General features: G+C 44.0%; 1 protein-coding gene across 1 annotated transcript in view; it reads right to left on the bottom strand.

Moving 5' to 3' along the window:
- The window catches only part of LOC139278296 (uncharacterized), a 402549-nt gene that overhangs the window by 289160 nt on the left and 95203 nt on the right, over positions 1-18186 (bottom strand). The window contains exon 2 of the mRNA XM_070896942.1: positions 10175-10299. Coding sequence (XP_070753043.1) covers positions 10175-10279 — 105 coding nt within the window. The 5' untranslated portion in view covers positions 10280-10299. The remainder of the gene's footprint in view (positions 1-10174; positions 10300-18186) is intronic.

Raw genomic sequence — 18186 nt, 5'->3', positions numbered from 1 at the left:
TGTTACAACAAACCAATGTTATCGGGCAAACTTCAACAGTTGCATACGCATCTAGAAGTCTGTCGAAGGCTGAAAGAGCCTACAGTATGGTCAAGAAAGAGGTGTTAGCATGTGTGTATGGGTTAAGAAAATGCACCAATATCTTTTGGACTTTGGTTTGAGCTTGAAACCGACCACAAACCGCTCATTTTGCTGTTTTCAGAAAGCAAAGGTATAAACACCAATGCTTCGTCTCGTATCCAAAGATGGGCACTAACATTGTCCATCTATGACTAAGTTATCCGCCACAGACCAGGCTTGGAGAACTGTGCTGATGCCCTCAGTTGACTACAATTGCCCACTATCGGGGTGGAAATGGCGCAGCCTGCAGACTTGCTTCTGGTCATGGATGCTTTTGAGAGTGATGGGTCACCCGTCACTGCTCGCCAGATCAGGACCTGGACCAGCCAGGATCCTGTGTTATCACTTCTAAAAAGTTGTGTCCTCAATGGGAGCTGGTCGGCTGTTCCCGGGGAAATGCAAGATGAAATTAAGCCGTTTCACCGAAGCAAAGATGAAATGTCCATCCAGTCGGATTGTCTCTTATGGGGTAATCGTATGGTTTTGCCAAAAAAAAGCGGGGAAACGTTTATACGCGACCTACACAATACACACCCAGGCATAGTCATGATGAAGGCTATAGCCAGGTCGCATGTTTGGTGGCCCGGCATTGACTCGGACTTGGAGTCATGCGTACACCAGTGCAACACGTGCTCACAATTAAGCAATGCACCAAGGGAGGCTCCACTGAGTCTGTGGTCATGGCCATCCAAACCGTGGTCCAGGATCCACATAGATTTTGCTGGTCCCTTTCTCAGAAAGATGTTTTAGTTGTAGTGGACGATTACTCTAAATGGATTGAATGTGTAATCATGTCATCCAGCACATCCACTGCTACCATTGAAAGCCTCCGGGCTATGTTCGCCACCCATGGCTTGCCCGATGTTCTTGTCAGTAACAATGGACCGTGTTTCACCAGCTCGGAATTCAACGAGTTTATGATCCGCAATGGCATCAAGCCTGTCAGGTTTGCCTCATTTAAGCCCGCATCCAACGGTCAAGTGGAACGGGCAGTCCAAACTATCAAGCAGAACTCGAAACGCGTGACGGAAGGCTCCTTGCAGATCTGCTTATCTCGGGTTTTACTCAGCTACAGGATGCGACCCCACTCGCTCACTGGGGTTCCCCCTGCAGAATTGTTAATGAAGAGAGCACTCAAAACCAGGCTCTCCCTAGTCCACCAAGATCTAAATGATTATGTGGAAACCCGGCGTCACTGGAAAAACATGTACCACGATCGCGGCTGTATCGCGTGACATTGATGTTAACGACCCTGTGTTTGTCCTTAATTATGGTCATGGTCCTAAATGGGTCACTGGCACTGTCTTGGCCAAGAAGGGGAATAGAATGTTTATAGTCAAACTATTGAATGGATAAATGTGCAAAAAGCATTTGGATAAGACCAAACTGCGGTTCACCGACAACCAGGAACAACCTGAAGAGGACATCACCATCATCATCGATCCACCAACACACACCCAACCAGTAATTGACCTTGCTATCAATCAAGGGGATGAACCCACCATTCCCAACAGTCCTATCAGACCAGCCGCGCCACAGTGCAGCAATGGTCCCACCAACTCACCCATGCCAGAGTTTGAACTCAGACGATCAACCAGGGAGCGTAGGGCCCCGGATCGTCTCAACTTGTAAATAATTTGTAACAAAGACTTGGGGGGGGGAGTGATGTTATGTATGTAAACATTGTAACTGTGTAAGACTTGCCACCAGAGGGCGCAATTGTTGGAGGTCCAAGGGACACCTGCACACCTCGTGCAAGGGAGGAAAAGGTTGTCTGCCATGCTGCTTAGGCACTCTGGAGTTGTATTAAAGAGACTAAGGTCACATCAGTTTTAGCTCACAGTACTCAGTCTTGTGGAGTTCTTCCATACTTAACACAGCCCAAGTTCTTTCAGCACTTTAGCAGTGCGATCAGTCTGAGATGAAGCAAGACCAGAAAAATGCAAATGTGCTTAAAACACAATGTACACAAGATAGTAAACACTGTGAATGACTCCCTACTTTAAATATTCACAGGGAAAGACATGAGCAATATGCTCTCCACAAAGAGCTAACTCAGGCAAATGACTGATACAAATTAGATGAAATTACACAGACTCGACAGCACAGCAACAGATTTGGCCCAACTGATCTATACCGGTGTTTAAACTTCACACAAGCCTTCTGCCACTCTAATAATAACCTCTTCCCACTCTGACACTGTATCCCTCTATTCCCTTCTCCCTCATGCATGCATCGAGCCGCTCCTTAAATACTGATATCTGCTTCAACCAGTCCCTGTGGCAGCGAGTTCCATGAGACACAAGTTCTAGACATGTGAAATTATCTAAAAAAAATCCTCAGAGATACTCAATATTTATTCCCGAGTGCTAAATGAGACTGGGGAGGAGATTCATGAGGCACTGACAATCATTATGAGGGAGTCACTGGCAATATCCCATTAAGTCGGAGGCGGGAGCTCATGGCGTTGGTGAGGCCTACAAAAGGCCCAGTGGCAGCGAGAGGTGGCGGCAGTCGGAGGCGGGAGTTCGTGATGTGGTGAGGCCTAAAAAGGCATGCTTGTGCAGCTCCAGCCGGGAGAAAAAGCAAAAAAGTAGAAAGAAATCAAAAGGTGACGTCACAGCCAAAGGGTTAAGTGATTGGCTGGTGATTGGTGAGTAGCTTTTCTTTTTCTTTTTTATATCAGTAAGTAACCTGTCAACAGTGTTGTCGCCAAATTAAGTGTATCCAAGGGTAAGTCATGGCAGGAGAACTCGATCATGTGATATGCTCCTCCTGTACTATGTGGGAACTCAGGGACACTTCCGGTGTCCCTGACGACTACGTGTGCAGGAAGTGTATCCGCCTCCAGCTCCTGACGGACCGCGTTGTGGAATTGGAGCTGAGGGTGGATTCACTCTGGAGCATCCACGATGCTGAGAATGATGTGAGTAGCACGTGTAGTCAGTTGGTCTTACCGCAGGTGAAAGGTCCACAGCCAGATAGGGAATGGAAGACCAGCAGGAAGAGCAGTACAACAAAGGTAGTGCAGGGGTCCCATGCGGTCATCCCTCTGCAAAATAGATACACCGCTTTGAGTACTGTTGAGGGGGATGACTCATCAGAGGAGGGCAGCAGCAGCCAAGTTCATGGCACCGTGGCTGGCTCTGCTGCACAGGAGGGCAGGAAAAAGAGTGGGAGAGCGATAGTGATAGGGGATTCAATTGTAAGGGGAATAGATAGGCGTTTCTGCGGCCGCAACCGAGACTCCAGGATGGTATGTTGTCTCCCTGGTGCAAGGGTCAAGGATGTCTCGGAGCGGGTGCAGGACATTCTGAAAAGGGAGGGCGAACAGCCAATTGTCGTGGTGCACATTGGTACCAACGATATCAGTAAAAAAAGAGATGAGGTCCTAGGAGACGAATTTCAGGAGCTAGGAGCTAAATTAAAAAGTAGGACCTCAAAAGTAGTAATCTCGGGATTGCTACCAGTGCCACGTGCTAGTCAGAGTAGGAATCGCAGGATAGCGCAGATGAATACGTGGCTTGAGCAGTGGTGCAGCAGGGAGGGATTCAAATTCCTGGGGCATTGGAACCGGTTCTGGGAGAGGTGGGACCAGTACAAACCGGACGGTCTGCACCTAGGCAGGACCGGAACCAATGTCCTAGGGGGAGTGTTTGCTAGTGCTGTTGGGGAGGAGTTAAACTAATATGGCAGGGGGATGGGAACCAATGCAGGGAGACAGAAGGAAACAAAATGGAGACAGAAGCAAAAGACAGAAGGGAGATGAGTAAAAGTGGAGGGCAGAGAAATCCAAGGCAAAAAACAAAAAGGGCCACTGTACAGTAAAATTCTAAAGGGTCAAAGTGTAATAAAAAGGCAAGCCTGAAAGCACGGTGCCTCAAGGCGAGGAGTATTCGGAACCCAGGAGAGGGCTCTGAGCTAGTTAGAGTGGCTGAGAGCTCAGATGAACAGGACCTCAAGAAAGAATGCAAAAGGCAGGAGGCAACAGAGCAGAGTAGCACTAGGGTAAGTATAAACCACAAGGTGATAGGAAGGGACAATATGTATGAATATAAAGGGGCTGCAGGAGGGGTCAAAACTATAAATCATGGTTTAAAAACTATTATTAAAACACTCTACCTAAATGCACGCAGCATTCAAAATAAAGTAAATGAGTTGACGGCACAAATCATTACAAATGGGTATGATTTGGTGGCCATTACAGAAACGTGGTTGCAGGGTGGCCAAGACTGGGAATTAAACATACAGGGGTATCTGACGATTCGGAAAGATAGACAAGAAGGGAAAGGAGGTGGGGTAGCTCTGTTAATAAAGGTTGATATCAGGGCAGTTGTGAGAGACGATATTGGCTCTAATGAACAAAATGTTGAATCATTGTGGGTGGAGATTAGAGATTGTAAGGGGAAAAAGTCACTGGTGGGTGTAGTTTATAGGCCCCCAAATAATAACTTCACGGTGGGGCAGGCAATAATCAAGGGAATAATGGAGGCATGTGAAAAAGGAACGGCAGTAATCATGGGGGATTTTAACCGACATATTGATTGGTCAAATCAAATCGCACGGGGTAGCCTGGAGGAGGAATTCATAGAATGCATATGGGATTGTTTCTTAGAACAGTATGTTACAGAACCTACAAGGGAGCAAGCTATCTTAGATCTGGTCCTGTGTAATGAGACAGGAAAAATAAATGATCTCCGAGTAAAAGATCCTCTCGGAATGAGTGATCACAGTATGGTTGAATTTGTAATACAGATTGAGGATGAGGAAGTAGTGTCTCAAACGAGCGTACTATGCTTAAACAAAGGGAACTACAGTGGGATGAGGGCAGAGTTGGCTAAAGTAGACTGGAAACACAGACTAAACGGTGGCACAATTGAGGAACAGTGGAGGACTTTTAAGGAGCTCTTTCATAGTGCTCAACAAAAATATATTCCAGTGAAAAAGAAGGCCGGTAAGAGAAGGGATAACCAGCTGTGGATAACCAAGGAAATAAAGGAGAGTATCAAATTAAAAACCAATGCGTATAAGGTGGCCAAGGTTAGTGGGAAACTAGAAGATTGGGAAAATTTTAAACGACAGCAAAGAATGACTAAGAAAGCAATAAAGAAAGGAAAGATAGATTACGAAAGTAAACTTGCACAAAACATAAAAACAGATAGTAAAAGCTTTTACCGATATATAAAACGGAAAAGAGTGACTAAAGTAAATGTTGGTCCCTTAGAAGATGAGAAGGGGGATTTAATAATGGGAAATGGCTGAGACCTTAAACAATTATTTTGCTTCGGTCTTCACAGTGGAAGACACAAAAACCATGCCAACAATTGCTGGTCACGGGAATGTGGGAAGGGAGGACCTTGAGATAATCACTATCACTAACCGGGTAATGCTGGACAGGCTAATGGGATTCAAGGTAGACAAGTCCCCTGGTCCTGATGAAATGCATCCCAGGGTATTAAAAGAGATGGCGGAAGTTATAGCAGATGCATTTGTTATAATCTACCAAAATTCTCTGGACTCTGGGGAGATACCAGCGGATTGGAAAGCAGTTAATGTAAGACCTCTGTTTAAAAAAGGGGGTAGACAAAAGGCAGGTAAGTATAGGCCGGTTAGATTAACATCTGTAGTGGGGAAAATGCTTGAAGCTATCATTAAGGAAGAAACAGCGGGACATCTAGATAGGAATAGTGCAATCAAGCAGACACAACATGGATTCATGAAGGGGAAATCATGTTTAACTAATTTACTGGAATTCTTTGAGGATATAATGAGCATAGTGGATAGAGGTGTACCGATGGATGTGGTGTATTTAGATTTCCAAAAGGCATTTGATAAGGTGCCACACAAAAGGTTACTGCAGAAGATAAAGGTACGCGGAGTCAGAGGAAATGTATTAGCATGGATCGAGAATTGGCTGGCTAACAGAAAGCAGAGAGTCAGAATAAATGGGTCCTTTTCGGGTTGGAAATCGGTGGTTAGTGGTGTGCCACAGGGATCGGTGCTGGGACCACAACTGTTTACAATATACATAGATGACCTGGAAGAGGGGACAGAGTGTAGGGTAACAAAATTTTCAGATGACACAAAGATTAGTGGGAAAGCGGGTTGTGTAGAGGACACAGAAAGGCTGCAAAGAGATTTGGATAGGTTAAGCGAATGGGCTAAGGTTTGGCAGATGGAATACAATGTCGGAAAATGTGAGGTCATCCACCTTGGAAAAAAAACAGTAAAAGGGAGTATTATTTGAATGGGGAGAAATTACAACATGCTGCGGTGCAGAGGGACCTGGGAGTCCTTGTGCATGAATCCCAAAAAGTTAGTTTGCAGGTGCAGCAGGTAATCAGGAAGGCGAATGGAATGTTGGCCTTCATTGCGAGAGGGATGGAGTACAAAAGCAGGGAGGTCCTGCTGCAACTGTACAGGGTATTGGTGAGGCCGCACCTGGAGTACTGTGTGCAGTTTTGGTCACCTTACTTAAGGAAGGATATACTAGCTTTGGAGGGGGTACAGAGACAAATCAATAGGCTGATACCGGAGATGAGGGGCTTACCTTATGATGATAGATTGAGTAGACTGGGTCTTTACTCGTTGGAGTTCAGAGGATGAGAGGTGGTCTTATAGAAAAATTTAAAATAATGAAAGGGATAGACAAGATAGAGGCAGAGAGGTTGTTTAGACTGGTCGGGGAGACTAGAACTAGGGGGCACAACCTCAAAATACGGGGGAGCCAAATTAAAACCGAGTTGTGAAGGAATTTCTTCTCCCAGAGGGTTGTGAATCTGTGGAATTCTCTGCCCAAGGAAGCAGTTGAGGCTAGCTCATTGAATGTATTCAAATCACAGATAGATAGATTTTTAACCAATAAGGGAATTAAGGGTTATGGGGAGCGGGCGGGTAAGTGGAGCTGAGTCCACGGCCAGATCAGCCATGATCTTGTTGAATGGCTGAGCAGGCTCGAGGGGCTAGATGGCCTACTCCTGTTCCTAATTCTTATGTTCTTATGTTCTTATGTTCTAAGCTGCATGGCTGCACAGTGATCTGGAGCTCCCATGCAGGCCACTCGCCGGCTTCTCAGTTGGATAATCTCACATGTGCAAAAATATGAATGGGCCGCACAGCCACTTAAAGGGGCCACGCACCAAAAAAATATATTACGGGGAACATTGGTCACTGGGTAGTTACCAGGAGATTGGAACAGGCCAATTTTCAAAAAGGTTAACCATCAGAAACTGGCAAGTATAGATCCATCTGTCTTAACATCAATTCTGTGTACAATAATGGAATTGATTATCAAGTGTAAACTTTAAGATTATCTGTACAATAATGACATTAAACAACAGCTAACATAAATTCAGAAAGGAGGATCTTGCGTGACCAATCTCCTTGACTTCCTTGAGGAAGTAACATCCCAAAGGTACTGTGGTAAGCTTTATGACAAGTTGTATCTCGACTTCCAGAAGGCATTTGACAAAGTTTCATACAAAATACTATTAATTAAGCTCAAAGCCATGGGCTATTCAGGATAAATCTTGGGTATGGGTTAAAAAACTGGCTGAAAAGTAGAAAGCAACATGTATTCTGTCAAGGTGGGGGATGTACAGAGTGGGGTGCCCTAGGGATTGATGTTGGGACCACTACTATTTATGGACCGGAAACCCAATGAAAACTGGTCAAATTTGCAGATGATACTAAACCAGGAGGAGCAATGAAATCAGAGGAGGCAGAAATGACAGAATAAGCTGGACGAAATATGTAAGTAAGCAGAACAATGGTCGATGAAATATAATGCCAACAAATGTAGAGTACTGCACATCGAAAGGACAAATGGGCAACCCACATAATGCATGAATGGTGTGTTCATAGCCTCGATGCTCAACACGTCCAACTGATGCAGTATAGCAAATAGCAATGCCAATAGAATTTTGAACTATATAACCAAAATAGGAAAATAAAAATCAGAGGAAATCACGATGAAACTCGAGAGTGCTCTGGTCAGACCACACCTTGAGTACTGTGTCAAGGTCTGGTCACCAAGATACAAGGAAAACATTCAAGCACTGCAGGCAGTACAGTGAGGAGCCACAGTATTGATTCATATTGTGTTAGAGGTCTGACATAATGAGAGACTGGTCAGTCTTGAAAGGAGGAGTTTTAAACAGCGATTTTACAGATGTAAAAAGAAAGACTTGCATTTATATAGCATCTTTCATGACCACCAGATGTCTCAAAGCGCTTTACAGCCAATGAAGTATTTTTTTTGAGTGTAGCCACTGTTGTAATGCAGGAAACACAGCAGCCAACTTGTGCACAGCAAACTCCCACAAACAGCAATGTGATAATGACCAGATAATCTGTTTTTGTTATGTTGATTGAGGGATAAATATTGGCCAGGACACTGGGGATAACACCCGTGCTCTTCTTCAAAATATTGCCATGGGATCTTTTACATCCAACTGAGAGGGTAGACAGGGCCTCAGTTTAATGTCACATCCAAAAGACAGCACCTCCAACAGTGCAGCACTCCCTCGGCACTGCACTGGAGTGTCTGCTTAGATTTGTTTTTTGTGCTCAAGTTCCTGGAGTGGAGCTTGAACCCACAACCATCTGACCCAGAGGCGAGTGTGCTACCCACTGAGCCACAGCTGACACTGTGTAAGATAATAAACTATATGGGAAATAACCGAGCCCAGTTTCTCTTTTATTCCATTAATGAGGTAAATTACAATAATTTTCAAAAAAAGGATGGCGAGCAATTCAGGACTATAATAATAATCTAGCCCTAATATTCACAGGATGACCAGGTCTATGTTATTATCTCCCAAATTCAAAACTGGGGCATTATTTTATATATGTTTGTAACCAGTTAACAACTTTTCAATGAATAAATTATGTTAGTATTAATTTGATTACATCTTCGATTATGACTTTAATGACAATTTCTATTTGTGTTTTGGGGAACACTTGTGCAGCCTATGCTTTGTGAGATTCGTGGCCGATATTAATGTTTAACTATCCTTCGACCTAGCTTAATAAAGTCTAGTGCCCAATGGCACTAATCATTAGGCAGCCATTTATATTTAGTGTATTCATCTCAAGCATTATAATGCGACAAATTATCAATTCGATTTTGTTAAAAATTGCAGTGCAACAAAAATATCTTAACCTTCAATGCTAATTATGCAGTACAACTCGAGTGGTGTCAGCTGGATTACATCCAAACAAGAATGGTGATAGCTGTACTGCATTTTCACATCACCTCCACTTCCCATTGGTTGAAGTATAACTACAATTTGTGCAAGGTGAAGTTTAAAATATTCCCAGGAATCAGCTAAAGAATTCTGTAGGCACTTTCCTAACATGAAAAAAATTAACTGACATAGCTCTGATTTGTATGACCAGAGTACAATGTAGAGATGGCAATATAACATGGGTCTGTTTGTTTTGCATTGGCCTGATCAAGTAATCATCTCAATCTGTTACCCATAGCAGTCTTGCTGTGTTTTTAATTATTCCGTAGAGCCCGATCTGTGCAACTCACCAGTTATAAGCAGACTTATTAGAATACTGTTTTAAGTCTCAATTACACATTGACAATTCTGTGAAGAAGGTTATTTGATCCATAGTTGCTTTCATCCAAAACAATGTTTTATATTAAAAGGTCACATCAGGTGTGGCATATAGCTTCATCAATGACTTTAGCTCATTAATCAAAGCCCACGGTAACATAAACTCTATCCTGTTCATTAAAAAGCGTTTTTGTACTTCATCACAATGACTCATTATAATATGTAATGCAGGGATAACAGAGCGTGAAAGACTTGCTTAATGAGATTTCATAGCTGCTTACTATGGGACTCTTCACCAGCTTCAGCTCATGAAAATAGCCGTCAGCCGGTCAGTGGATTATAGGGATTTACCTGCCGAAGAGATTTGGGGGAAGGTTTCACTGGGAAATCTGTCAGCTATTGTACACTGATCTGCACAGACTCAGCCACCCTGTCAGCGGCACCGTCAATCTTCCAGGAACTAAAACTGAAAAACTAATTGCACTCACCAAATAGACGACATTTTGCTCCCGATCAATGCTACTAGGCATGTTTTGTCGGCTATGTATGGGAGGTGCGCTATGCCAAGACACACAAGCTGTTGGTGGGTCCATCCTTTAAGCAAATGGTCCTGCTAAAATAATAAAAGAAAGAAGGGCAGTTAAAAATAGATTGATAGATGGTCAAGGACGAGTCAGACAATTATATTCCTTGATATTAGTTTTGACTTGCAAAGAAAAGAATTGGGAGACCTCCATTCCTTTAGAGAACCTATGATTCATCCATGCCGAGTGTCCATTATTTTCAATAATGTTAGCTCATTTCCTGTGGTGTTGCCCCATGTAGTCTGAGGTCTGGAGCATTGTTGTGATGTTTAGCTGTGACTCAGGCCTGTCTCCTTAAGCTCTCTGTTCAAGTACACCAAATGGTTTCAATAGTCACATCATGAAGTTAAATACAAGCTAGTTGCTCTTGTAAATTTCTCAGGACTGGCAGTCACTTGGCTCGTCACCTTGGAGTGTCCAGGTTATCTGAAGCTCAGAAAAATGACTGGCTTTTTTTTTTAAGATTGTTATTTTTTTACAAATTGTAACGGTGCACTGGATGGGACATATAGAGAATTGATCCTTTGGCATTGCTGGCAGCCTCAAAGAGTAGCCCTGGATTCCCAATTGCCACCTGTGCATTTCTTTGGGAAATTCAAACAATGCAGCTGGCCTGCACAATCTTTAAAAGAGAGAGCAAAATTGACAAAGCTGTAATTAAAAAAAACTAGGATAAGGGATCTCAAGCTTTATAAATAGGGGCATAGATTTATTCATTCACGGGATGTAGGCATCACTGCCAAGGCCAGCATTTATTGGCCATGCCCAATTACCCTTGAGAAGGAGGTGGTGAGCCGTCTTCTTAAACCACTGCAGTCCATGTGGTGAAGGTACTCCTATAGTGCTGTTAGGGAGGGAGTTCCAGGATTTTGACCCTGCGACGATAAAGGAACGGCAACATATTTCCATGTTAAGATGGTGTGTAACTTGGAGGGGAACTTGGAGGCAGTGGTGGTGTTCCCAGATGCCCTTGTCTTTCTAGGTGGTAGAGGTCGCCGGCTGCCAAAGAAGCCTTGGCGAGTAACTGCAGTGCATCTTATAGATGGTACACACTGCAGACACGGTGTGCTGGTAGAGCAGGAGTGAATGTTTAAGTTGGTGGAAAGTTTTCACCCTGATTCCCACTGACTTCAACATTACTAGGCTCCTTGATGCCACACTCAGTCAAAAGCTGCCTTGATGTCAAGAGCAGTCACTCTCACCTCACCTCTGGAATTCAGCTCTTTTGTCCATGAGGTCTGGAGTCGAATGGTCCTGGTGGAATCCAAACTGAACATCGGTGAGCTGGTTATTGGTGAGTAAGTGCTACTTAATAGTACTGTCAAAGACACCTTCCATCACTTTGCTGATGATTGAGAGTAGACTAATGGGGCGGTAATTGGCCAGATTGGATTTGTCCTGCATTTTGCGGACAGGACGTACCTGGGCAGTTTTCCACATTGTCAGATAGATGCCAGTGTTGTAGCTGTACTGGAACAGCTTGTCTAGAGGTGTGGCTAGTTTTGGAGACCAAGTCTTCAGCACTACAGCCGAGATGTTGTCGGGGCCCATAGTCTTTGCTGTATCCAGTGCGCTCAGCTGTTTCAGGGATCATTGGCGCTAAAAAGAGCGAGAGCAGCAGTGAGAGGAGCAATGAGAGGAGCGGGATCAGCGGTGTTATAAAGAGCGAGAGCAGCAGTGAGAGGAGCAATGAGAGGAGCGGGATCAGCGGTGTTATAAAGAGCCTTCAAACAGAAAAATCAAGGAGTGACATCACAGGGCAGCAGGTAAGTGTTTGCTTGGTGAGTACTACAGTTGTTTTAGTCTCGAAGCTATCCAAGAAACTAAATTGCTATAACTTTATTAAATTAGTAACTAAACTAGATAAACCAATTAAGTAATAAAACTAAAATAATTGATAAAAAAATTAATTAATTAACTAATCAAATAAATAAAGAAGGTTAGATACATGTGGCAGGGCAGGTGGTGTGCCATAATTGCAACATGTGGGAATTTGAGGAGACCAGTGGGATCCCAAGCAACCACATCTGGGGTAAGTGTCTGCAGCTCGAGGAACTTCGGCTCAGAGTTGTTGAGCTGGAGTACGAGGTGTAGACATTGCGGGGTATAAGGGAGGGGAGAGTTACCTGGAGACTTCATTCCAGGAGGCAGTCACACTCCTTCGGTTAAGTGGTACTTTAGAGTTCGTCAGTGGTCAGGGACAGGAGGGTGTGACTAAGAGTCAGGAATGTATGGGGACCCAGGATATAGTGATGGAGGGGCCTCAGCCCTTGACCTTATCCAACAGGTACAAGGTACTTGCTGCCTGTATGGATGAGAACAAGGGCTGCAGAGAGGATGGGCAAACTGACCATGGCACCATGGTACAGGGGGCCATCTAAGTGTGGGGAGTAAAAAGGAATGCGGTAGTGTTCGGCGAAAGTATAATCAGGGGGATAGATACTGTTCTGGGAGTTCCGAAGGTTGTACTGCCTGCCAGGGTTAATGATATCTCTTTGTGGTTGGAGAAGAACTTGGGAGTGGGAGGATCCAGTTGTCGTGGTCCACGTAGGAACCAACGACACTGGTAGAACTAGGAATGAGGTTCTGCAGAGGGAGATTGAGGAGCTAGGATCCAAATTAAAAAGCAGAACCTCAAAGGTAATAATCTCTGGATTGTTACCTGAGCCACGTGTAAATTGGCATAGGGACAAGCAGATTAGGGGACGAAATTGCCCTGCGCCCCGATTGGGGGTGGTAACCAGCTGGGGCCAGGACTTTGTATGCCCAACGCAGAAGTCCCACCCCCACCGGTGAATTGGACTTACTGCCGCTTAACGGAAGTGGAGCACAATCTCGCAGGTTCAACTTTCTTTGGGGGCAGTTCCCGGGGCTGTTCCCAGGGCACTACTGAGGCGATCTATCTTAGTGAATCTCTTCAGCATCCTCTCCATGTTCTTGACAGCTTTCAAAAGGAAAGACGTAATGGCAAGCCTATGCAACTATTGTTCAGACAATAGTTAGAGTACTGTATCCTGTACTTTAGCAATAGGATAGAAAATGTTAAGAAGGCATATGATAGACGAATGACAAATTCTGAAAGTTTTTAATGAGGTAAATAGGGAAAAGCTTTTTACATTGAATTGTAGAATCATAGAATGATACAGCATAGGAGGCGGCCATTCGGCCAACCGTGCCTGTGGTAGAGCTATCCAATTAATCCCACTCCCCTGTTCTTTCCCCATAGGATTGGACAGAAAAGTAAAAGCCCATGGGATCCAAGGGAAAGTGGCAAGTTGGATCCAAAATTGGCTCATTTGTGGGTGGTAACCAGCTGGAGCCAGGACTTTGTACACCCAGCGCAGAAGTCCCGCCCCTGCCGCTGAATCGGACTTACCGCCTCTTAACGGAAGTGGAGCACAATCTTGCAGGCTCCACTTCCTTTGGGGGCAGTTCCCGGGGCTGTTCCTGGGGCACTACTGGGATGATCCATCTTAGTGTATCTCTTCAGCATCCTCTCCAATGTTCGACGGGTGTTTTCATGACTTCAAGGCTGTTTCCAGTGGATTTCCACTGCACTCAGATTTTGGTCTGTAATGTAGCATCTCTGAGTATGCTTACAGGTTTGTAGAGCTGTTGACTGCTCCTCAAATTCTGGTTGCACTTCAGTCCCACACTCTGGATCTTTGGGCACCCTGTGCAGAGGGGAGCGGGTAGGTCCGAGGGCCTCCACGTAGGACTGCTCCTGGACACGGCCAAGGGTGCCATCAGCCGGTCCAGGCAGTGCGTGGTCGAGGGGGTCGTTCAGCCCGATTGCCTGCCTCTCTTCCGTGCTTACATCCAAGCCAGGGTGTCCCTGGAGATGGAGCACGCAGTGTCATAGAAACATAAAAACATAAAAAATAGGTGCAGGAGTAGGCCATTCGGCTCTTCGAGCCTGCACCACCATTCAATAAGATCATGGCTGATCATTTCTTCAGTACCCCTTTCCTGTTTTCTCTCCATACCCCTTGATCCCTTTCGCCGTAAGGGCCATATCTAACTCCCTCTTGAATATATCCAATGAACTGGCATCAACAACTCTCTGCGGCAGGGAATTCCACAGGTTAACAACTCTCTGAGTGAAGAAGTTTCTCCTCATCTCAGTCCAAAACGGCCTGCCCCTTATCCTAAGACTGTGTCCCCTGGTTCTGGACTTCCCCAACATCGGGAACATTCTTCCTGCATCTAGCCTGTCCAGTCCAGTCAGAATCTTATACGTTTCTACCGGTACGCTCGTGGCCTACCGCGAGAGGTGGGCGCCGGAGGGGGTACAGAGATGATTCACTAGGCTGATACTGGAGATGAGGGGGTTACCTTATGATGATAGATTGAGTAGACTGGGTCTTTACTTGTTGGAGCTCGGAAGAATGAGGGATGATCTTATTGAAACATTTAAAATAATGAAAGGGATAGACAAGATAGAGGCAGAAAGGTTGTTTCCACTGGTGGGGGAGACTAAAACTAGGGGGCACAGCCTCAAAAAAGGGGGAGCCAATTTAAAACCGAGTTGAGAAGGAATTTCTTCTCCCAGAGGGTTGTGAATCTGTGGAATTCTCTGCCCAAGGAAGCAGTTGAGGCAAGCTCATTGAATGTATTCAAATCACAGATAGATGGATTTTTAACCAATAAGGGAATTATGGGTTATGGGGAGCGGGCGGGTAAGTGGAGCTGAGTCCACGGCCAGATCAGCCATGATCTTGTTGAATGGTGGAGCAGGCTCGAGGGGCTAGATGGCCTTCACTGTTCCTAATTCTTATGTTCTTATGTTCAAAGAACTCATGAAGCAAATACAGTACATGTCCCTTGCTTTTTGTGGTAAATATCAATGATTTAGACATCAATATAGTGGGCATAATTAAGAAATTTTCAGGTGATACAAAAAATGGCCATGTGCTTGATAGTGAGGAAGAAAGCTGTAGACTGCAGGAAGTTATGGATGGACTGGTCAGGTGGGCAGAAAAGTGACAAATGGATCTATTCCAGAGAAATGTGAGGTAATACATTTGGGGAGGGCTAACAAGGCAAGGGAATACACAATAAGTGAGAGGTGTAAAGGATCAGAGGAACATTTTGAAGGTAGCAGGACAGGTAGATAAGCTGCTTAGGAAGGCAGACAGGATACTTTCCTTTATTAGCCGAGGCATAGAATAGAAGAGCAGGGAGGTTATGCTTGAACTGTATAAAACACTAGTTAGGCCACAGGTAGAATACTGCTTATAGTTCTGGGCACCCCATTACAGGGAAGATGTGATTGCACTAGAGAGGGTACAGAGGAGATTTATGAGGCTGTTGCTAGGACTGGTGAATTTTAGCTATGAGGAAAGATTGAATAGGCTGGGGTTGTTTTCTTTGGAACAGAGGACACGGAAGGGAGACTTATTTGAGGTATAAAAAATTATGAGTAGCTTAGATAGAGTGGATAGGAAGGACCTAGTTCCCTTAGCAGAGAAGTCAATAACCATGGGGCATCGATTTAAAGTAATTCGTAGAAGGATTAGAGGAGAGTTCAGGAGAACCTTTTACACCCAGAGGGTGGTGGGGGCTGTAATTGACTGCCTGAAAGGGTGGGAGAGTCAGAAACCCTCATCACATTTAAAAAGTACTTGGATGTGCACTTGAAGTGCCGTAACCTACAAGGCTTACGGATCAAGAGCTGGAAAGTGAGATTAGGCTGCATAGCACTTTTTCGGCTGGCCAATCCGCTTTTGAATATTACTATCGACTCTGCTTCCACTATTCTTTCAGAGTGTGCATTCCAGATCACAACAACTCACTGTGTAAAAGAAAATGTTCTCATGTCGTCTCTGGTTCTTTTGCCAGTCACCTTAATTTTGTGTCCTCAGGTTACCGAATCTTCTGCCACTGGAAACAGTTCCTCTTTATTTACTCCATCAAAACTATTCATGATTTTGAACACCTCTATCAAATCCCCTGTTCACCTTCTCTGCTCGACGGAGAACAACCACAGCGTCTCCAGTCTCTCCACATTAACTGTATGCCCTTATCACTGGTACCATTCTAGTAAATTTCTTCCAAACCCTGTCCAAGGCATTGACATCCTTCCTAAGGTGTGGTGCCCAGAATTGAGCACAATTCTCCAGCTGAGGCCAAACCAGTGTTTCATAAAGGTTTAGCACAACTTCCTTGCTTTTATACTCTATTCCTCTATTAATAAAGCCAAGGATTTCATATGTTTTTTTAAACAGCTTTCTTATCTTGACCTGCCATCTTCAAAGATTTGAGTACATACAATCCCAGATCTCTCGGTTTCTGCATCACCTTTAAAATTGGAACATTTAGTTCATATTGCCTCTCCTCATCCTTCATTGGAGAATGAATGGTTAATGAATCACAGAATCACACAATATACAAGGAAGCCATTTGGTCCATCATGTCTGTGCCAGCTCTTTGAAAGAGCTATCCAATTAGTCCCAATCCCTGCTCTTTGCCTATAGCCCAACAAATTTATCCTTTTCAAATTTATATTCATTTTCTTTTTGAAAGTTACTATTGTATCTGCTTCCACCACCTTTTCAGGTAATGCGTTCATAACAACTCATTGCGTTAAAAACATTTTCATTTCTCCCCTTGATTCATCTTAAATCTGTGTTCTCTGGTTACTGACCTCCTGCCAATGGAAACCCTATCAAATCCCCTCATATTTTGAATATCTCTATCAAATCTCCCCTTAACCTTACCTGCTCTAAGGAAAACAATCCCGTCTTCTCCAGTCTCTCCACATAACTGAAATCCCTCATCCCTGGTACCATTCTAGTAAATCTCCTTTGCAACTTCTCCAAGCCCTTGACATCCTTCCTGAGGTGCCCAGAACTGAATGAGAATCACCAAAAGACCAAAGGGAAAGGTTAAAAGATGTTTTTTATATGGACAGGATTACTACAACATGGAATGAACTCCCAGAGACTATGGTGGAAACAGAATCCATCGTAGCTTTTAAACTCAGAGTGGATAAATATTTGAAAAAGAAACAAAACCAAAAGGGTATGGGGATAGGCCAGGGGAATGAGACTAAATGGATAGGCCTTTCAAAGATCCAGCACAGATACGATGAGCCAGATGGTCTCTTTCTGTGCTATAAAATTCTATGATTCTGTTCTGCATAATGAAAGCTCCCTGAATAATGTTCATTTTCCTAAAGGGTCACATTTCTGTGGTCAGAAACCACTTGCACATTTATGGAGTGTCCTACCCATTCTAACATAAAAGGAGGAATAATTACATAAGATGTATCAGCACAAATAATATTTTGTGTAATCTGAGGACTGCAGCGCTCGGGGAAGGTAGGAATGGAGTGGGGATCTGGCAGGATTGGGGTCTGGAGTCTGGGAACACTTTGGGAAATGGGAGCACTTGGGGTGGCTCGGACTTGGATTTTATTTCCTGTGCTGGCTGTTTTGAAGGAAGGGAAAGTAATTGTAAGGAAGAAAATGGGGAGAAAAAAATGAACAGGCAGGAAATTGTGCAGTTTTACCTTCTTTCTTTCTTTTGGCAACAAATAAATAAATTCAATTGTGCTGCTTTATTTATTTCAGCAGAAGGAAATTAGATCTTGGCATCTCATAACTATCATAGACTGCAACCACAGGGTAAGAACTAAGGTTTTTCATGCTCTGAACTTGCAAGACATCAGAATAAAGCCCAGGGAAATGCTGTAAACTCCAGAATCCCAGTCTCAACCCCATAGAAAGAATTAGGTCTGTGTGGAGAAAAACTGTAGTTATTTCTGAAAGGAAATAGTTATGTTTGTAACAGTTTTAGTGATTTTTTAAAAAGTTTTTAATATGGTATGATATAATTTTTCGGCATATCTTCATCAGTGACTTGAAAACCAACGTGGCCTCCAAAAGATGTTGTAAACATAATTTGAATGATTT

Source organism: Pristiophorus japonicus, chromosome 13 (assembly GCF_044704955.1).
Source record: "Pristiophorus japonicus isolate sPriJap1 chromosome 13, sPriJap1.hap1, whole genome shotgun sequence".
Lineage (NCBI taxonomy): Eukaryota > Metazoa > Chordata > Chondrichthyes > Pristiophoridae > Pristiophorus > Pristiophorus japonicus.
The sequence above is the reverse complement of the archived record's forward strand: the minus strand, read 5'-3'. Positions and strand labels throughout refer to the sequence as shown.